Source organism: Mustelus asterias, chromosome 1 (genome assembly GCF_964213995.1).
Source record: "Mustelus asterias chromosome 1, sMusAst1.hap1.1, whole genome shotgun sequence".
NCBI lineage: Eukaryota > Metazoa > Chordata > Chondrichthyes > Carcharhiniformes > Triakidae > Mustelus > Mustelus asterias.
In genome coordinates, this window is record NC_135801.1 from 51,097,624 (window position 1) to 51,120,633 (window position 23,010).

Genomic DNA, 23,010 nt, shown 5'->3' on the forward strand with positions numbered 1-23,010 from the left:
ATACTGTCAATTTGTTATATTACTAATTTAAAATATAATCACACTATACACATTGTTGTACACTGAAAAATTATAATAAATAGTTGCTACCCTTCTGTGGCTTTTTTCACTGCACTGTTACCTGGGGAGTAAAAGGAAAGTCGCCATAGTCCCATTTGAGTCGGAATCCTGGATATCACTCCTCCCATATAAAGGTATGGCTTAATTTTTTTTCAATAAGAGGACTATTTAGATTACCAATTCCTAAAGTGGGTAATACTTCCAGGGTCAATGTTAAGGGGCCATGGGAGGGTGACTTGGCCAGGAGTTATGATGGGGCCATGTAGCTGGTGAATGTATTTGTGACCGTGTGTCCCTTCCCGATTCCTAAAATATGTATAGATATAGCTAGAAAATAATTGTTTACATTTCATTTCTGTGTTCGCACCTATAATGCAGCAAAAAAAAAAGGACCGTTGACATTTTGAGAATGCTTGGGGTTCTCTGATGCATTTGGGAGATCACTAGGGATTCCACAGCTCGGAAAGTTCGGGAAAACCTGTACTAACCAATGACCAGTGCATAAATGCACAAGGTGTGAAGAGAGGTGAGGCACAGTCCTGCTGTAGGTGGACAGAACACAGACACATCCTTAGACAAGGCAAGAGTCAGGAATGTACTGGTTAGGATAAGTATAGGTCCAAAAGCACTCAAGTAACTTATCAGCCAGAACAAAGCAGTTTGCTTGATTGGCACCACATACATGACCCCAAACATTCCCCTCCCTCCATTAATGACACACAGGAGCTGCAGTGTGTACCATCTACTAGATGCATTGCAGCAATTCACCAAGACTTCTTCGACAGAACTTTCCCATGACTTACAGAGCTGAGAAGCACAAGGGCACCACGAACATGGAACACCATGTTGCATGGTTGGGCGGCACGGTAGTACAGTGGTTAGCACTGCTACTTCACAGCTCCAGGGACCTGGGTTCGATTCCCGGCTCGGGTCACTGCGTGGTGTTTGCACATTCTCCTCGTGTCTGTGTGGATTTCCTCCGGGTGCTCCGGTTTCCTCCCACAGTCCAAAGATGTGCGGGTCAGGTTGATTGGCCATGCTAAAATTGCCCCTTAGTGTCCCGAGATGTGAAGGTTAGAGGGATTAGCGGGTAAATATGTGGGGGTAGGGCCTGGGTGGTATTGTGGTCGGTGCAGACTCGATGGGCCAAATGGCCTCTTTCTGCACTGTAGGGTTTCTATGATTTCAACTTGAGCTCCCCTCAAGGTCACATGTCATCCTAACTTGGAAATACATTATTGCTCCTTCCTCATTGTTGAGTCAAAATCCTGGAACTGTCTTCCTACACCACTGCAGGTGAATTTACACCTTGGGGGATTGCAACGATTAAAGGCAGCAGCTCATTACCACCTTCAAGAGCAATTAGGTATGAGCAATAAATGTTTGACAACGATGCTCATATCCCATGAAAGAATGAAAAACTCTACACTAGGATAATTTTGATAGTGAACTGCAACAGAAAATTATTAATTCTTTGTATTAGAACATAGCATTAAGATTTTTCTGCATCATTAATTCTTGTGCAGTCTCTGCATCACGCCCTTTAAAGCACCGCCCACTTGACTGGCAAATATCACAATAAATGAGTAACATTAAAAAATCCTTGTGAATTTCAAAATATACAGTGCTGTAATATGTTGCACAAAGTTAGTATGCTAACAAGGTAACTACTGATATGCAACATGTACTATTGCCTCATTAGTGGTAATTCCAAAATCCTCAATGTCAACAAAACAAAAGAGATAGTCATCGGCTTCAGGAAGCATAGAGGAGAACATGCCCCTGTATACATCAACGGGGACGAAGTAGAAAGGGTCAAGAGCTTCATGTTTTTAGGTGTCCAGATCACCAACAACCTGTCCTGGTCCTCTCAGGCCGACATTACAGTTAAGAAAGCCCACCAACGCTTCTACTTTCCCTGCAGGCTAGGGAAATTTGGCATGTCCGCTATGGCTCTCACCAACTTTTACAGATGCACTATAGAAAGCATTCTTTCTGGTTGTATTACAGTTTGGTATGGCTCCTCTCTGCCCAAACCGCAAGAACCTACAAGGGTCATGAATGAAGTCCAGTCCATCACGCAAACCAGCCTCCCATCCACTGACTCTGTCTACACTTCCCGCTGCCTCGGCAAAGCAGCCAGCATAATTAAGGATTCCATGCACCCCGGACATACTCTGTTCCGCCTTCTTCCGTCAGGAAAAAGATACAAAAGTCTGAGGTCACGAACCAACTGATTCAAGAACAGCTTCGTCCCTGCAGCCATCAGACTTTTGAATGGACCTACCTCGCACTAAGTTGATCTTTCTCTGCACCCTAGCTATGAGGGTAACATTACATTCTGCACTCTCCCCTTTCCGTCTTTATGAACAATATGCTTTATCTGTATAACATGCAAGAAACAATACTTTTCACTGTATACTGATACATGTGACAATAATAAATCAATCAAAAAACTCGAGAAAAAAGGTCCACAAGATCCCATGGTGTGCACCTATGCAATCCATGAAAACAAAGGGCTTGATATCACTGGTGCGGGAGTTCTATAATAAGAGAAAACCTTTACTATTAAGACAACTGTTACGAAGAAAGAGGTGGTAAAATCATACCCTCATTTCTTTAAGGTCATGAAAGTTGTTTCCCACTCTGACAGAGACCTTGCTTGGAGTGTAGCTTTCATCAGATTTGTAGTCTGCATAAATACATAAGGTTTTCACAGTTGTTTTCCGTCTATAAAAACAAACAAGTTAATCATAGTAACTGAGGCATCAGAAATACATGGCATAGTGGTCAGATGCACATGGTGAGAACAACTGCACTTTTTAAAAAATCAACTCTTCACAGATGTAAACTGAAACCTATTAAAATAAAAATACATGTACCATAACTTCTACAGTGTGGGCTATTAGAGTAATTGAATGTGTGGGGCCGAGGCTAATCTGAAGCCTGTCCTCAATCAAACAACCACACACTTGTACTTCCCACCAGGGTTTCGAGAAAGCAATCCAGAGTAGAAGCCTGGCCAAATCCACATCCCCACCACAACAACCACCATTCATCTCTTCCCCACCCCCCACACAATTTCCACCCTCCTAGCCCAAGGCAGAGTAGACAACTGCAGCATACCTAATGCCATTTTGAACGGAATCAGTGAATTCAGCACAGACTGGAGAAATATTTGGTATAATTTCACCAGGTGGCACTGCCCTCTAAGATATTAAAACAACCTTTAATAGCCCTTTCATGTGTTCAGGTATTTTATTTCACTCGTTTAGATACAAACTCTCCCCTCTCTCACCTTCTAATAAAAAAAGAGAAAGAGAGATATGGGGAACAGGTGAAGAGGTGGATTTGAGACCAGGGAGAGATCAGCCATGATCTGATTGAATGGCGGAGCAGGATCGAAGAGCAGAATTGCCTACTTCTGCTCCTAATTCCTATGTTCCTTCACATGGTCCATCTCTGACACTTATGGTTTCAAATCACACTGGAATATAATTCAAGATTTCTGCACCCAAGCATCCAATCAAATAAACCCCAATTTATGGCACATTCCCCTTTTCTGACTTTCTTCAAAGAAAGAATCCTGACACAAGCTATAATTGAATGAAGTAATGTATGTGAAGATTACCATTTTGGGGACTATGTACTTATAGCATGGATTTGAAACAATTAGAAACATTATTGTTGTGCTGTAAGGTTTTAGAAACTGGGTGGTCCGCAGTAATTTCCTGTACCCAATGAATTGCAAAACCAGACACAAGTAATGATTGATATTACCAACTTTGAGTTCCTTAACTAGCAGCCAATCATGGAAAATTTTCATAATGTAAACTGATACTTCGAAAGCTGCCAAAACATACACGTTGCAACTACATTGCTACATAGGAAAATTAGACTATATCAAAGTTAGTAGTACTTTACACTGAATATTCACATAATCTTTACAGTGCAGAAGGGGGCTATTCGACCCATTGAGTCTGCACTGGCTCTCTGAAAGAGCATTCTACCTTGTCCCACTCTCCTGCCTTAATCCCATTATCTTGCACATTATTGTTCCAATCAGTGTTCTTTTAAAGTTTAAGCTTTCTACATGTAGTTCTCCCCACCTGAATGGTTGCTCATGCTTATGAGCATATCTTATTCCTCAAAAAATGTAAAATGCAAAAAAGGTCAGGTTAAGTCACAACTAGAATACTGCATTGAGTTCTGGTCACTACACCTTAGGGTTCAGAGGGGATTTACCAGAATAGTTCCAGGAATGAGTGATTTTAGCCAGAGTTAAATTAAAGAATCTGGGATTTGCTCTCTAAACCAAAAGAAGATTAACAAGAGATTTGATACATATGAACAAGGACCAGGAGTAGGTCATTCAGTCCCTCGAGTCTGCTCTGCCATTAATAAGATCAAGGCTGACCTGATCAGCCATGATCTTATTGAATGGCGGGGCAGGCTCGAGGGGCTAGATGGCCTACTCCTGCTCCTATTTCTTATGTTCTTATGATAGTTACGTCAAATTTGAATCCCACCTAACCCCGATAACTTATCACCCCCTTGCTGGTCTCTGCCTTAAAAATATTAAAAGGCTCTCTTTCTGGAAAGATAGTGGAAGCAGAGTTCCAAAGACTCATGGCCCTCAGAGAAAAATGGGCGCCACAAGGTTATGACTGGTTTAGATAAGGTAGATAAAGAAAAGTTATCAGCTGATGGAACAATGACTAGAGGGCACAAAATTAAGGTTCTGAACAAGAGGTGTGGGTGGAACGTGACAATGAACTTTTAAATACAGTGAGTGGCAATGATATGGATGGAACTTGCTCCCCATGAGGGTGATGAAACTGGAGGACAGTTAATCAATTCAAATACAAATTGGATGAGCATTTGAGGGAAGCCTGGAGGGTTACCGGGGTAACCATGTGAAACAGGAATGACTGAGTTGCTCTACAGAGAGCTGGCACGAACTGGATAGTCAAATGGCCTCCTCCATGCTGTAATGATCTATGACTAGATAGTGTCTCAGAGAAAACGGAATTATTTTTCTTGCAAGTTAAAGTGAGCTTGTCAAAACAGTGCAGTAAGTCAGTGACAGAGAAATTCTTGTGGATCATGGAGTAAGTTGATGTTGAACCGATGGCGCTACGAACAGCCTGAAAGCAAGACTTAAGAATAGAGCACCATCTCAAATGGCCAACAGCAGTCATGACTGGGCTTGCCACCGCCCAAGTTACGGAGTGGCCGGGAGCTAAGAGGGCTGGTGTCCCACATAGCAAGAAGGTAAAACAGACTCAGCTGCAGGTAATCCCCTTGGATGCAGCCATATTCCACTGGGCAGAGATGATGAGACCCTCGTGTCACCAACAAGGTTTTTGTTGGAGCATCAAAGGCCGATAAGTTGTTAGATGTGCCTGGTGCTCTCCTGCAGTCCACATTGAACCAGGGTTGATCCCCCAGCTTGACAGTTCTGGATTTCAGATTGTGGTTGAATACGTGATGTGAAGATGCTGGTGTTGGACTGGGGTTTTGATTTGATTTATTATTGTCACATGTATTAACATACAGTGAAAAGTATTGTTTCTTGCGCACTATACAGACAAAACATACCGTTCATAGAGAAGGAAACGAGAGAGTGCAGAATGTAGTGTTACAGTCATAGCTAGGGTGTAGAGAAAGAACTTAATGCGAGGTAAGTCCATTCAAAAGTCTGACAGCAACCGGGAAGAAGCTGTTCTTGAGTTGGTTGGTTGGTACGTGACCTCAGACTTTTGTATCTTTTTCCCGAAGGAAGAAGGGGGAAAGAGAATGTCTGTGGTGCGTGGTTTCCTTAATTATGCTGGCTGCTTTGCTGAGGCAGTCGGAAGTGTAGACAGAGTCAATGGATGGGAGGCTGGTTTGGGCTACATTGGATTGGGCTACATTCACGACCTTTTGTAGTTCTTTGCAGTCTTGGGCAGAGCAGGAGCCATGCCAAGCTGTGATTCAACCAGAAAGAATGCTTTCTATGATGCATTTATAAAAGTTGGTGAGAGTTGTAGCTGACATGCCAAATTTCCTTAGTCTTCTGGGAAAGAGGCGTTGGTGGGCTTTCTTAACAATAGTGTCGGCATGTTGGGACCAGGACAGGTTGTTGGTGATCTGGACACCTAAAAACTTGAAGCCCTCGACCCTTTCTACTTCGTCCTCATTGATGTAGACAAGGGCATGTTCTCCTTTACGCTTCCTGAAGTCGATGACAATCTCCTTCATTTTGTTGACATTGAGGGAGAGATTATTGTTGCCACACCAGTTCACCAGATTCTCTATCTCATTCCTGTACTCTGTCTCGTCACTGGGGTGCGCACAGTAAGAAGTTTCACAACACCAGGTTAAAGTCCAACAGGTTTATTTGGTATCACAAGTTTTTGGAGCAGTTCCTTCATCAGGTGAGTGGAGAATTGGTTCACGAACACGGCACATATAGGCAAAGGCACAATTGCAAGATAATGGTTGCAATGCAAGTCTTAACACGTAATCAAGTCTCTACAGGTACAGACAATGCTAATGGTTGAATACAATTCAGCTATTGCTGATGGCCTACAGCCCATGTGGAAGTTTGGGTTTGAATTGCTAGATCTATTCGGAATCTATCCCATTTAGAGCTATGGTAATGGCACACAACACCATGGATGGTATCCTCAGTGTAAAGATGGAATTTTGTCTCCACAAGGACTGTTAAGTGGTCACTTTTACCAGTACTGATGTGGACAAATGCATCTACGACAAGTAGGTGAATGATGGTGAGGCCAAGTAGGTTTTTTTCCTCATGTTGGTTCCCTCACTTCCTGCCACAGCCCCAGTCTACAGATAGGTCCTTCAGGGCGGCACGGTAGCACAGTGGTTAGCACTGCTGCTTCACAGCTCCAGGGACCTGGGTTCGATTCCCGGCTTGGGTCACTGTCTGTGTGGAGTTTGCACATTCTCGTGTCTGCGTGGGTTTCCTCCGGGTGCTCCAGTTTCCTCCCACAGACCAAAGATGTGCGGGTTAGGTTGATTGGCCATGCTAAAATTGCCCTTAGTGTCCTGAGATGCGTAGGTTAGAGGGATTAGTGGGTAAATATGTAGGGATATGGAGGTAGGGCCTGGGTGGGATTGTGGTCAGTGCAGACTCGATGGGCTGAATGGCCTCTTTCTGTACTGTAGGGTTTCTATGATTCTATGATGACTCAGCCAGTAACTGTGTTACCAAGCCACTCTTGGTGGTGGACATTGAAATCTCCCACCCAGAGTACATTCTTTGCCCTTGCTATCCTCACTGCTTCTACCAAGTGATGTTCAACATGGTCAAATATTGACTGATCAGCTGAGGGAGGGCAGTAGGTGAAATCAGCAGGTGAAATTGCTGATGTTTGACCTGGTGCTATGATACCACACAGGGTCTTGAAAGTTATAGTTGCTTGATGTCATTGGGGAGATGGAGTCATGAAACAGTGCTGGAGGAGCAGTGGGGGTTGCTGAATTTCCAGAATTGTCATTGTCTGTGTTGAGGAGGCTGCTGGCAGCAGAGACCACATTTTCAATACACATAGTTGGCAATGAAATAATTCAGATACGTACTTGTTGTAGAATTTCTTGCTCTGATGAAAGGCGAGTTAAAATGCCCTTAGGTCTGCCCTTAGGGATGAGAGCCATTCAAGTGATACAATGGTAAATTAGCTTGGCTCTCGTATTAACTTACCCAACACCACAATACCCAAGATGGCCTTGGCAGCTTTCCTCCAATACCTGGACACTGGGTTTGTCTGGCCGCTCCTTCATCTTTTTAAAAATTAATTCATAGTTGTGGGCATCACTGGCTAGACCAGCATTTATTGCCCATCCCTAATATCCCTCTAGAAGGTGGTGGTGAGCTGCCTTCTTAGATCACTGCAATCCATGTGGTGTAGGTACACACACAGTGCTTTTAAGGAGCAAAATCCAGGATTTTGTCCCAGTGATAGTGAAGGAACGGCGATATATTTCTAAGCAGGATAATGAATGGCTTAGAGGAAACTTCCAGATGGTAGTGTTCCCTGGGCCTGCTGTCCTTGTACTTCTAGATGGTAGCGTTTCTTCTGAGGAAGAGCAATGTTCCAAGTCCACCCCTTCATCCAATCCCAGACCTCTTTGCATCATTATGCTTTGTAGCACGCAGCAGATGACTGGAATGCAAGTTACCCTGGTTGGCCCAACTGACTAATTAAGGCAATGGGAGCACGTCTTCAAGGTAGTCTACTCAATGCTATGTGTTAATAGATGACTCTGGTTGTGGCTCCTCTCTGCATCCATGCCTAGATGCTGGACTGGTATCAGCAGCCATCTCTTCAGAGAATGATCCTTTTACCTCAGCAGCCCCCACACAGTCTCGATGCTAGCTTGAAGAAATGCTGCACCTGGGATTCCTGAAGGATAAAGGCATCATGACAGTTGCTCAGGTCTCCAGTAGGTGATTCCTGTGCTCACAGACCCATTGAATATTCATTGAGTAGAAGTCTTTTTGTTCAGGAATCTGGTTAGCTGCTGTCTTGATGGCAGCCTGAGTCAACTGATGATTTCCTGGAACAAGGAAACCATTGATGACAGCAAAACCCTACACCCTCTGTGCCTGCATTGGCCTGTTTCAAAATTAATGTGGTCCTCTGCGCTTTGGAAGAGGGCAGATGTTGTCTGCCTGATAACGTATGACTGCAAGATGCCACCCAGGTCTGCAGCTGATCCTTGGAACCAATTGGATACATAAAAATTCAGCACCTTCACAACAACAGATAGAGGACTACTAACGGGGTCTTGCAGGTCATTGTAAACCAGAGCACCAGTGTCTGAGACCATCGACCTGGCTGAATCTCTGGTCCCTCCAGCAATGCACCCCTTGCCGTATGGTTCCCGACGGCATGGGGTGGCTTCAATGGAAATTTCCATCGACAGCAGCAGGATCAGAGGATCCCGTCACCAACAAATGGTGTACCACCTCCCAACGCTGAAGAAAGTGCTGAGGGGAGGCCAGAGACTCTCAGTCAGCATTAGGTAAAAGGAAGAGGCTTGCAACGTTGCCAAAAAATGTCATTGCCCAAAGATTGGGAGGATTTTAGAACTGTGCAAAGGATGGCCAAGAAATTGATAAAGAGAAAAGAGATCGAGGGTAAACTAGCAAGAGACATAAAAACATAATGGGCCAAACATCCTTGGAGTGGTAGAGTCAGATTGGCACTCCTCTCCTACTTTTTAAACTTGCAAACTTTTGCATTCTGGCCTTCCAACTCAGGTTGGATGAGATGCACAGGGCACGCATTGCCATGGTTCTGTCAGGGGCTTCAGAGTCAGATGCAAGGAGCCAATGCTCCATTTTCTAGGGCACTAGTGGCCATAACTCAGGTCGTTGTAAATGTTCAGCCACATATCAAGAAAGCGGTTAGAATATGGGGATTGGGCACATGGGGCTGGGGGCTTGGACAACCTAGCTCTAAATGTTAAGGTTTTACTCATTGTTCTGGTTCCCTCAGAGGAAATAGTTTCGCTATATCTGCCCTGTCATATCCTTTAATTACCATAAGAATTGTAATTAGATCACCTTTCACACTTAATTAACCCTGCTAATAACCCTGATCCAACATGCTCAGAAATTAATTTGCCCATTTCTAAATGAACAAACATTATGTTTGAAAGAAAATTGATCCTTAGTTTGTCAGAGTTTCTGAATACCTAAGTTGCTTGAGCAGAGGAAGGAGCAAGTGAAGCAGGGAATATGCTTTATACTTATGGTCAATTGACATCGCTAAATTCACCAACACAGATTCTTTCTTTGAATTCACTATTGGGAAGCAAAAGGAGGAAATACTTGCATTTATATAGCACCTTACACAACCTCAGGAAGTCTTTACTGTCAATTAAGTCCATTTGAAGCATACATAACATTGCAAATGTGGTAGCAAGGTCCTACAAATAGCAATATAATAACCAGATAACTTGTTTTTTGTGATGCTGGTTGAGGATAAACATAGTAGGCTGGTGAAAAAGGTTGGATCTCATGGGATAAAGGGGGAGGTGGCTAGATGGGTGGAGAACTGGCTTGGTCACAGAAGACAGAGGGTGGTAGTGGAAGGGTCTTTTTCCGGCTGGAGACTTGTGACTAGTGGTGTTCCGCAGGGCTCTGTATTGGGACCTCTGCTGTTTGTGATTTATATAAACGATCTGGAAGAAGGTGTAACTGGGGTGATCAGTAAGTTTGCGAACGACACAAAATTGGCAGGACTTGCAGATAGTGAGGAGCATTGTCAGAGGCTACAGAAGGATATAGATAGGCTGGAAATTTGGGCAAAGAAATGGCAGATGGAGTTTAATCCTGATAAATGCGAAGTGATGCATTTTGGTAGAAATAATGTAGGGAGGAGCTATACGATAAATGGCAGAACCATAAAGGGTGTAGATACGCAGAGGGACCTGGGGGTGCAAGTCCACAGATCCTTGAAGGTGACGTCACAGGTGGAGAAGGTGGTGAAGAAGGCATATGGCATGCTTGCCTTTATAGGATGGGGCATAGAGTAGAAAAGTTGGGGTCTGATGTTGCAGATGTATAGAACGCTGGTTCGGCCGCATTTGGAATACTGCGTCCAGTTCTGGTCGCCACACTACCAGAAAGACGTGGAGGCTTTGGAGAGAGTACAGAGGAGGTTTACCAGGATGTTGCCTGGTATGGAGGGGCTTAGTTATGAGGAGAGATTGTGTAAACTGGGGTTGTTCTCCCTGGAAAGACGGAGGATGAGGGGAGACTTAATAGAGGTGTATAAAATTATGAAAGGCATAAATAGGGTGAACGGTGGGAAGCTTTTCCCCAGGTCGGTGGTGACGTTCACGAGGGGTCATAGGTTCAAGGTGAAGGGGGGGGGGGAAGGTTTAACACAGATATCAGAAGGACATATTTTACACAGAAGGTGGTGGGGGCCTGGAATGCGCTGCCAGGCAAGGTGGTGGAGGTGGACACACTGGGAACGTTTAAGACTTATCTAGATAGCCATATGGGCGGCACGGTAGCACAGTGGTTAGCACGGCTGCTTCACAGCTCCAGGGACCTGGGTTCGATTCCCGGCTTGGATCACTGTCTGTGTGGAGTTTGCACATTCTCCTCGTGTCTGCGTGGGTTTTCTCCGGGTGCTCTGGCTTCCTCCCACAGTCCAAAGATGTGCGGGTTAGGTTGATTGGCCATGCTAAAAATTGCCCTTAGTGTCCTGAGATGCGTAGGTTAGAGGGATTAGTGGGTAAATATGTAGGGATGTGGGGGTAGGGCCTGGGTGGGATTGTGGTCGGTGCAGACTCGATGGGCTGAATGGCCTCTTTCTGTACTGTAGGGCTTCTACGATTTCTACGATGAACGGAGTGGGAATGGAGGGATACAAAAGAATGGTCTAGTTTGGACCAGGGAGCGGCACGGGCTTGGAGGGCCGAAGGGCCTGTTCCTGTGCTGTATTGTTCTTTGTATTGGCCAGAACACCGGCATAATTTCCCCGATCTTCTTCAAAATAGTGTCATGGAATCTTTTAAGTACATCCGAGGGAGCAGACAGAGCATCGGTTTGGCATCTCGTCCAGAATTCAGAACGGCTGTCAAGAGTGTCAGCCTAGACGTTTGTGATCAAGTCTCTGAGATGGGACTTAAATTCACAACCTACTGACTCAGCCATCCCTGACATTACAAAAGGTCTGATTCCTAAATCAGCTGTAACATTACTACATTCTGAAGCTCAAAAGCTTTTCATTGTTACTACAGCGATGAATTGTGGCAGGCTCTGGAATATGCCCACAAAATAAATATTGGAATCTGAAATTGAAACAGTAGCTGCTCCACAACTCGCACGTAATGATTAATTGTTGGTCTGAACTAAAGCTTAAATATTTTACTTTTATTAACAGATTAAATATTTGTATTATGGCACATCTTAAACTCAGCTGCCATAATAATTGCTTTGAATACAAAAAAAGCATCAGTTTGAAGTGTCATAGATAACATTAAACCAATTATTCTATTGTAATGTTTAGAAATAATTGTTTGGTTTAATCTTTATAGTTCATTTTTTCATAGGGTGTTTGAAAATCACAAGGGTTTATAGTCACAAGAAATTGTTTGGCATAAGAGAGAGCAAGGAGTTGGATGTTTACATTTTCTTTTGGTTGATTAGAAACAGGGAAAAGGCAGTCTAACAAGAACTTGCATTTACATAGTGCCTTTAATTTAGTAAACCATCCGATGGTGCTCCACAGGATTATCAAACAAAATTTAATAACAAGCAACCTAAGATGGTGTGAGGCAGGGGGCCAAAAGTTGATCAAAGAGTAAGATTTTAAGACAGACGTAGTGAGGCAGAGAGGTTTAGGAAGGAATTCTGGAGCCTGAGGCCACGGCAGCCAATGGTGAATCAATTCAAATCAAGAATGCACAAAAGGTCAAAATTGCAGGCATGCAAAGATCTCAACAGGCTGAAGAAAGTTAGTGATAGGAATGGGTGAGGCCATGGATGGATTTTAGAAGAAGGATGAGAATATTAAAATTGAGGTTTTGGCTTTACTGGATCAACGTAGGTCAGCAAGCACAGGAGTGATTGTTGAATGGAATTTGGTACGAATTCGGATATGGGCAGAGAGTATTGTGTGAGTTTAGGTTGATGTAGGGTAGAAGAGGGGAGGCCAGCCAGAGAGCAATTAGGATAGTCAAGTCTAAAAGTAACAAAAAAGATAGATGAAGTTTCAACAGCAGGTAAGCCAAATCTAGGGAGTCGATGATGCAGATGTGCAGCTAGGCGGTTTTGATGTTAGAGCAGAGAAGCGGTTGGAAGCTCACCTCAGGGTTAAATGAACAAGGTTCAGCCTCAGACAGTTGTTAGGACGAGGGATGGCTTTGACAGATATTTGGCAGATTGACCTTTTCATCCCCATGTCTCTGCCATTCCTCTACATCTCAACACAAGATTAAATCATGTTTTTAAATATTTGAGGTGATCTTGTATCTACTATGTTCTGGACAACATATACCAATTTAACATTTTTTTTGTGTGTTTGTTATTATCCAGAGTGGTTTGAAATCTAAGCTTATGTTTTCTTCTGCTGGATTCCCCTGTCAATAGAGACATTCCCCTCTTCCACCATCAATTCATTTCACCATTTTAATTAAAGCTTGTCCAACACTTTGGCCCCATGCCTCTCTATATTGGCCTGTGCATAAAATGCCAATAAGTTGAAGATTTTGCAAGAAGCTACTGCCCCAATCACAAACCATTTTACTCCCACTCACTGCCAATCAGCAGAAAATGTGGATCAGAAACTCAGATTGGAGGAACAACGACCAGTGTGTTTCCTTCAGCCTGAATGGAGGGAGAGTGGGGAAGACTACTACCAGGGCATAGGGGAAGAAGAGAGGTGCTAAAGGGGAGAAGGGGGTGGGAGAGGACGAAGAGAGAGAGCCTGCTAGGCAGAGCAGAGTGAGATTGCTGGGGGGGGGGGGGATTGCTGGAGAGGGGGGAGCGGGGAGAGACTGATGGGGGGGGGGAGATATTGCTGGGGAGTGGGGGGGGGGGGGAGCCAGTGAGAATTTTATTTATTGCTTTGACGTATTTTGCTTTATTTTTGTTCAGCAAGTTGTTCATTTTGTCATACTTCAACCTTTTTTTGAATTTCATATTTACTGTTGAGTCAAATCTTTTCTTTCTGAATTGTACTCCTTGAAAAAAATTGAAACATTGCCTCTTGCATGAAATGGTTGATCAGGCCGGTTTTAAACACTGCATTCCCTGGGTGATTTGATTTTACATACCCTTTTTTGTCAAGCCAAAGGAGATTTTGCAGTAAACTTTTAAAATTTAAATGGTGATAAAGATTGGATATTAAATTTCTGTAATATAAAAGAAGATAGGAAGAGTTTTTTTTCAATATATAAATGGTAAGAGAGAGACAAAAATAGACATTAGACCACTGGAAAATGAGGCTGGAGAAGTAATAATAGGAAACAAAGAAATGGCAGAGGAACTGAATAGTTACTGTGCATCAGTCCTCACGGGGGAAGACACCAGTGGGATGACAGAGCTCCAGGAGAATCAGGGGGCACAGGTGAGTGCAGTGGCCATCACGAAGGAGAAGGTTCTGGGGAAACTGAAAGATCTGGATAAATCACCTGGACCGGATGGAACACACCCCAGGGTTCTAAAAGAGATAGCTGAGGAAATTGTAGAGGCATTGGTGGTGATCTTTCAGGAATCACTGGAGGCAGGGAGGGTCCCAGAGGACTGGAAAGTAGCTAATGTAACACCACTGTTTAAGAAGGGAGGGAGGCAACAGACAGGAAATTATAGGCTGGTTAGCCTGACTTCGATCATTGGCAAGACTTTAGAATCCATTATTAAAGATGAGATTGCGGAGTACTTGGAACTGCATGATAAAACAGGACTGAGTCAGCACGGCTTTGTCAAGGGGAGGTCATGTCTGACAAATCTGTTAGTGTTCTTTGAGGAGGTAACAAGGAAGTTAGATAAAGGAGAACCAGCGAACATGATTTATTTAGATTTCCAGAAGGCCTTTGACAAGGTGCCACATAGGAGACTGTTAAATAAGTTAAGTGCCCATGGTGTTAAGGGTAAGATCTTAGCATGGATAGAGAATTGGCTGACTGGCAGAAGGCAGAGAGTGGGGATAAAGGTATCTTTTTCAGGATGGCAGCCGGTGACAAGTGGTGTGCCTCAGGGGTCAGTGCTGGGACCACAACTTTTCACAATATACATTAACAATTTGGAAGAAGGAACTGAAGGCACTGTTGCTCAGTTTGCAGATGATATGTAGAGGGACAAGTAGTATTGAGGAAACACGGGGGCTGCACAAGGACTTGGACAGGATAGGAGAGTGGGCAAAGAAGTGGCAGATGGAATACAATGTGGAAAAGTATGCACTTTGGAAGGAGGAATGGAGGAATGCTTAGGAAATCAGAAACACAAAGGGATTTGGGAATCCTTGTTCAAGATTCTCAAGGTTAACGTGCAGGTTCAGTCAGCAGTTAGGAAGGCAAATGCAATGTTAGCATTCATGTCAAGAGGGCGGGAATACAATTGTAGGGATGTACTTCTGAGGCTGTGCAAGGCTCTGGTCAGACCCCATTTGGAGTATTGTGAGCAGTTTTATCTAAGGAAGGATGTGCTGGCCTTGAAGAGAGTCCAGAGGAGGTTCACAAGAATGATCCCTGGAATGAAGAGCTTGTCGTATGAGGAACAGTCGAGAGCTCTGGGTCTGTACTCCTTGGAGTTTAGAAGGATGAGGGGGGATCTTATTGAAACTTACAGGATATTGCCGGGCCTGGATTGATGGACGTGGAGAAGGTGTTTCCACTAGTAGGAGAAACTAGAACCAGAAGGTACAATCTCAGGCTAAAGGGACGATCCTTTAAAACAGAGGTGAGGAGGAATTTCTTCAACCAGAGAGTGGCGAATCTGTGGAACTCTGCCACAGAAGGCTGCGGAAGCCAATTCGATTTTCAAGTTTGCTGACGACACCACCACAGTGGGTTGGATCTCAAACAATGATGAGAAGAGTACAGGATCTGGTGAACTTGTGCGGCAACAATAATCTCTCCCTCAATGTCAACAAAACGAAGGAGACTGTCATTGACTTCAGGAAGCGTAAAGGAGAACATCATCAATGGGGACGAAGTAGAAAGGGTCGGGAGCTTCAAGTTCTTCGGGTGTCCAGATTACCAACGACCTGTCCTGGTCCCCCCATGCCGACACTATAGTTAAGAAAGCCCAGCAACGCCTCTACTTTCTCAGAAGACTAAGGAAATTTGGCATGTCAGCTACGACTCTCACCAACCTTTACAGATGCACCATAGAAAGCATTCTTTTGGTTGTATCATAGCTTGGTATGGCTCCTGCTCTGCCCAGGACCGCAAGAAACTACAAAAGGTTGAGAAGGTAGCCCAATCCATCACGCAAACCAGCCTCCCATCCGTTGACTCGGTCTACACTTCGGCAAAGCAGCCAGCATATTTAAGGACCCCATGCACCCCAGACATTCTCTCTTCCACTTTCTTCCGTCAGGAAAAAGATACAAAAGTCTGAGGTCACATACCAACTCAAGAGCAGCTTCTTCCCTGCTGCCGTCAGCCTTTTGAATGGACTTACCTCGCACTAGGTTGATCTTTCTCTACACTCTAGCTATGACTGTAACATTACATTATGCACTTTGTTTCCTTCTCTATGAACAGTATGCTTTGTCTGTATAGCGTGCAAGAAACAATATTTTTTCACTGTATACTAATGCATGTGACAATGATAAATCAAAGTCATTGAGTGTCTTTAAGACAGAGATAGATAGGTTCTTGATTAATAAGGGAATCAGGGGTAATAGAGAAAAGGCAGGAGAATGGAGATGAGAAAAATATCAGCCATCATTGAATGGCAGAGCAGACTCAATGGGCCGAGTGGCCTAATTCTGCCCCTATGTCTTATGGATGGCTATTTTCCATGATCAAGTTTTATAATTTGGTTTAATATTTTTATTTCATTTTCCAACAGCTGTATTTTCCCTTGCTCTCTATTATTTGCATTGCTGCATTTTCATTATTAATTCATATTCTGTAACCAATTTGTATGGCACACACTTTTGTGTGAACAATGAACATTTGTCCTTGCATCACATGAATAATTTAAATGCACTTAAATGAGAGTTGTCTCCATTGAAGTACATGGAATAACTGGCAGTCATTTCCTTAATATTAGCTCCCCTTCACAATGTACAATACTCAACTTACAAGAGAGATGTACGAGAATTCATTAGTCTAACCATACTGAAATGAATGGTTAAGCTTTTAACCAGCATCTCTTGCATTCTCCTGTAGACTCGTACCTGAACTGAATGTTAACGAGATGAGGCTGAGATCCATCTGACTGCCAATACGTTTCCAGGTTATCATCACGTAACTGATCCACACCAAAGCCTGTTAAAACAATTAAAGTACCTCAGTTTGTTGCATATTTTGTTTAATGGAGTCAAATGCTTCAAGCTTTCAACTGATGACTGCTTACGAGAATAAAGCTTAATGTTACGCTTTGAACTTTAGCAGCAACATCTTTTAACTTTGATTCTTGACTTGATATGTCTGCATATTTTATAAATTTCCCCACAGAGGCTGCAGATATGGATATCCATCAGGAGAGATAAGCTTGTAAAAGACTTTATATAATTACATTTTCACACTCAATTTAAAGTCAAAACTGTTTTACAATCCCATCATTTAAAATCTCCACACTTAAAAAGCAGTTGCTTCAGCAGACAGAAAGCACCAACGATTTGCATTGTCAATTTCAAAATTGCCAAGTTTGAAATTGTAGGTACTATGTGCACGGTACTACATACAGGTTGACACTATATTCCCTTTGCAACACTATCTGTAACATGGCAGAAAAAAAAGTATAAAATAACCCAGAAAAAATCTACTAAAGGTCTAATTTCTAATTTGATGTAATGCCTGACATTGGAAGTCAGTTCCCCCATCCTGGTAAAGAACATGCCCATTACTGTTCAGATTATGAAACATCGCTATTTAACACTTGTTGCTGAAAACAAATTAATTGGTTGTTCATTTAGAAAGATGAGTAGGCCATTCAGCCCCTTGAGCCTGTTCCGCCATTCAATGAGACCATAGCTGATCTGTGGCTTAACTCCCATTAAATTCCTCAGGACTTCTGGCAAGTTATCCTCCTTTTCTACTGTAAATATGGTAGTAAAGTAATTATTCAACATGTCTGCATTTTCCCATAGTTATTGACAATATCTTCAGTGGGCCAACGTTGCTCCTGACCAGCCTTCCCTTTATGTAACTATTAAATCTCTTCTTATTGATTTTTATGTCCCTTGCAAATTTCCTTTCACAATCCTTTGAGTGGCTTTTATATGCTACTTTGCTCTCCTATCCTTGTCTTTGTATCTTTCCCATTCAGCAAGAATTTGTGCTGTTTTTCCATTTTTGTAAACCCTTTCTTTTAGCTTTATCCAGTCCCTTTTCTCTTTAGTTGCCCATGGCTGTCTTTTCTGTGAAGTTGTGCTTTTCCTTCTCAGGTTTTTTAAAAAAATATCCTTCACTGTTCTTCAGTTGTTTTACTCATTAACAGATTTTCCCATTTTACTATGGGAAGACTATCTCATTAGAGTCGACCTTACCCAAATCTAAAATTCTAGCAGCTGTATCATGCATTTCACTTTCAAATTACTAGACTAATATTGATCCACATTACTATCACTATTTGATAAATGTTCATGTACAGTTGGGTTACTAATTAAATCAAGCTCATTACTAAATCCAATATTGCTTCTCTCCTTGTTGTATTCAGGACACATTGCTGGAGGAAACTGTTCCACCCTTCTGAAGCACTTACGTTAAAGCTAAAATCCTCCATTAAATACTACTCTGTCTTTGCTACACATTTGCCCAATTTCTGCATTTATACAATCTAGCACTTCAGAACTGCCACTCGGGGGTCTGTGCACAAGATATATTACAGTTTTAGATCCTTTACTGTTCCTCAATTCCACCCATAAAGTCTTCACTGGATGCTTTCCCCTCAAAATATCCTCCCTCACCATTGAAGTGATTTTCTTTCTAATCAGTAAGGCTACTTTACCCCCTCTGCCATTTTCCCTCTCTGTCCTGTAAACCTTATAACTGGGTATATTTTGTTCCCAATCTCAACCACCCTGCAACCATGTCTCAGTAATGTCTATTATATCATAATCTCCAAATTGAATTTGTACCTGCAGCTCACTTAATTTATTCCTTACACTCGGTGCATTTGTATTCAGAACTTTTATTTGGGTCATACATTCTAGCCTGCCTCTCAGTACTGATGTTTTATTCACCAGTTTATCATTTCTCTCTTCTAGTTTAATCAATATACTTCTAATAGTTTTGCCATTACTTGGTATACCCGGATTAGGATTCCTGACTATTTCTTTACTCTGTGTGCTGTTACTTGTTTTTGAAACTGTATTGACTGCCCCCGAGGTCTCCCCACCCCACATCACAAACAAAGTAATTTGTTTGACAGGAAGAACTTTTGATGTCTTGAGGATGCAACACAACATTATTTGATGCAAGTTCTTTCTTCATCCTATGTCTGAGTTGGATGGGAACTAATTGGAACAAAAGCAAATGAAAAATTAAGTGGTTTTATAAAATCCACAACCAAATTACAGGGCTACCTGGTTTACAAGAGGATAGGGACCAAACAGCCTGTGAGCCTATCTCTCGTACTGTACCAGTTCTTTCCAGCTGTTTTGGATCTTCTCCAGGTGGCGTTTTATTTGGGGTGGTCATTTTTAGTTTTGATCTGCAATATACAACAGAATGACCATTGAAAGAAACAGTTATTTAAAACAAAATTTTTTCAGATTCACTCATTTTTCATACATATGCAAATGAGATACATGTATATCAAAGATGTGGAGATGCCGGCATTGGGGTAGGCGCAGTAAGAAGTCTCACAACACCAGGTTAAAGTCCAACAGGTTTATTTAGTAGCACGAGCTTTTGATGGGCTGTCCCTTCATCAGGTGAGTCACTCAGCTGATGAAGGGGCAGCGCTCCAAAAGCTCGTGCTACCAAATAAACCTGTTGGACTTTAACCTGGTGTTGTGAGACTTCTTACAATGTATATCAAATATTGGCCATATTTATTATGGTACCAAGGATGTGGAACTTCACAAGTAGGCATCAGAAAAGTTGAGGTTGTTCTCATTAGAACAGAGAAAGAAATAGTGGCTTTATAAAGGTAATCAAATCATGAGCGGTATCGATTAGGTAAATAAAGAGGAACTACTTCTGCCACCAGAGGACAGTTTTAAGGTATTGGCAAAAAAACAGGAGATCGCAGATTTGTAGACCCAACAAAACCTGATACTTAATTCTACTAATAGACAAGGGATTGAAATATTAAAGCATAAATGCTGATACCTAAAATGAGTGTAAAGATAAAATATGGTTGAAGGACTCCACAATAAATCTCGGTTAACATTTTGAAATGGGCACATCAGTGATTATTGTTCATGCACTTTTGAAAATAAGAGTTGTGAAAGCATTTCCTGTTTTCATCAGAGGTGCTGTTAGGGTTTAGATTTTCAGAAGATGGATGACTGAGGTAATGAAAAGTGAAGAATGTGTGAGTTTTTGGGTTTTATGTTTTGAGAAAATTTAAAATTGGGAACATGTTCCCTAACAGGTGTGCAGCAGATTTTAGATGCACTTAGTAGCTCCCACTTTAAAATTGTGCCATGAGGTTATTAAATTCCAGCTCAAGGAATGAGAGGTAGTGAGAGAATACAAATCACTATACTCCCACAAGATGTGCAACTGCCTCAGATGCTTTTTGGTCTATGATTTCTCTTTTCCTTATTGTTTTCCTTTGGTGTTTCTTGTAACACCATGTTCTAGATCATGATAAAGCAGCATTTATATTGGAAACAAAAAGCAAAATACTACAAATGCTGGAAATCTAAACAAAAAAATGCTGAAAGCTCTCCACAGATCTGGCAACATTGTGGACAGAGAAAGAATTACACCAGACTTTGCTACCATTGTAAAGAGGGCGATTAACTGCAATATTCTAGTTAGGCCAGAGAGAGTGAAAGGAGGGTATGATCGGTTTCCTTATTGAATGTAATGCATCATTATGATGGTATAATGATCACAATATAGGTTTTAAATTTATTTGTAAATATTATCTTCATTAGAAGTGTTCATTTCTTGAGTATTAAAGGTCAGCTCCTCCATACAATTTCCATACTCTGTGTCCTTTTTTTGTGAATTAAGAATTTTAAATTAATACTTTAAAATTAATCAAATTTCATACTGAACAGGAACAGTATAGATAAATTTAAGGAAGGTGGTCAGTCACAAAAGTAGAAAAAGAATGGGAATTTGCTTTGTTTTAATGGGGAAATATCATCTTTTCGCATTCCAGTAGTTTTTATAATGTTCCAACTATCACAAAAGTGAAGATTTTACAATGTAGGTAACAGCACCACCTACTGCCTAAAACTAAAGAAACACACTCACGAATGGTAATTTCTCAAAGAAAATAATTTGCCATTATTCATATAATTCGACAATGCAGAAGGAGGCCATTCAGCCCATCGAGTCTGCACCGATCACAATCCCACCCAGGCCCTCTTGCCATAACCCTATGCATTTACCCTAGCTAGTCCCCCTGACACTAAGGGGCAATTTAGTATGGCAAATTCACCTAACCCACGCATCTTTGGAGTGCCACCCTTTCATATGGCGCCTTTCACAACCACCGAATGTCTCAAAGTGCTTTACATTCAATAAAATATTTTGTAAGTACGAACCACAGCAGCCAATATGCACACAGCAAATTTTCACAAGTAACAGTGTAATAATGACCAGATAATCTGTTTTTGTGATGTCGATTGAGGAATAAATATTGACCAGGGCCACTCTTCAGGATCGTTTATATCCAACCAATCAGGCAGATGGCACCTCAGTTTGAAGTCTCATCTGAAGGATGGCACCTTTGACAGTGCAGCACTCCTTCAGTACTACAGTGGAGTTTTGATTTTTGTATTTAAGCCGTGGAGTGGATTTGAAACTAGAATCTTGCGACTCAGAAATGAGAGTGCTATCCAACTAAGTGACAGCTGATACAGAACTCAAAGCATTTTGAGGTATAGTAATGCAGATCAATAACATGTAAAAGAAAGTGCAAGATATCATTTACCCTGATAGCTTCCTATAATTACTGTTTTATCCCCCTTAGATCACAAATATGTTGTATAACAAACATAGATATGACCTCCAAAGTTAGATTATCAATGGTGAAGTTAACTCACCAGGGAACCAGGACAATTTCAAATTCTTCCTCAAATAATGAAATGAGACACAGTTTCTGTTTCCATCCAGTAAGAGAATTTGCTGTGTGCCGAAACATTTTGTTATAAGAGCAGCATTGCAAAGCTCCCACCCCCTAACCCTGAAGGAATGAGTGTACAGCTGGTGACACGTATGAAACATGCAAGTTTCATCAATCGCTTCTGTGATACGTCTGCTAAAACCTTCCACCGTTTATTTATGTTGCTCTGACTGCAAGCAAATGATCAGCTTCCACAGGATTCCTAGGTTTACATCAGTAACGGAGTGGTGTGGATCTAGATCCAAAAATGTAGGCGCAGCATGACTCATTAGAACTTGATATCACCTCAACAGATTTCTGATGCCTAATAATGTTTTGTTTTATTTTTTTACTGAGACATGTACTGTATTTAGCCAAGGTGTTGTCAGTCTGTCTACCTCAATTTCTTTGGATTTCTGCTTCCCTCTTCCCCCAGCCTCCAAACCAGTAAGACGAAGCAATTGGAATAGCCTTCCTGAAGGACAAATGTTAGGCATAATAATAGTATTAGCCATGGCTTAGTTAGTTGCACTCTTACCCAAGTCAGACAGTTGTGGGTTCATATCCCATACTAGGAGTTAAGCGCAAAAATCAAGGTAGGCACTTCAATGTAGCACCAAGGGAGTGGGGAGGCGTTAAACAAAAGCGCTATCTGCCTTCTCATGTGGTTGCAAGTACCAGGACAGCAATACGCCTGATAGAGTGAAATCACGAACATGTTAACACAACTGCTAGGAAATTCCTTACAGCTATTCCTGGACCACTAGCCCTAGCAACAAAACTTCAAAGTTCCATAAATGTTGGAATGATTTATTGTTGGCTGACCTTAAGAAAGCATCATCTGACTGACAGCAGTCACGAGAAACAATAAACATGATTAGACAACAAAGAGGAAATTGACAGAGAAATTGGATTGTTCTTCACCATAGCAAGGAGGTTATGATGAATGTGATTCCATACCACAATTCCGTAAGTTTTTGGATACTCATGGAAAAGAACAAGTGTTGTCT

General features: G+C 42.1%; 1 protein-coding gene across 5 annotated transcripts in view; it reads right to left on the reverse strand.

Moving 5' to 3' along the window:
* anapc10 (anaphase promoting complex subunit 10) overlaps window positions 1-23,010 on the reverse strand; it is a 52,586-nt gene that overhangs the window by 23,228 nt on the left and 6,348 nt on the right. For 3 of the 5 annotated variants that reach the window (XM_078212171.1, XM_078212180.1, XM_078212156.1), the window contains 3 exons: window positions 19,296-19,423; window positions 16,944-17,034; window positions 2,670-2,790 (listed from right to left, as the gene is read on the reverse strand). In XM_078212171.1, coding sequence (XP_078068297.1) covers window positions 2,670-2,790; window positions 16,944-17,034; window positions 19,296-19,410 — 327 coding nt within the window. In that variant the 5' untranslated portion in view covers window positions 19,411-19,423. Of the gene's footprint in view, window positions 1-2,669; window positions 2,791-16,943; window positions 17,035-19,295; window positions 19,424-22,398; window positions 22,476-23,010 lie in introns of all 5 variants that reach the window. The other 2 variants (XM_078212164.1, XM_078212146.1) reach the window with 1 other exon arrangement.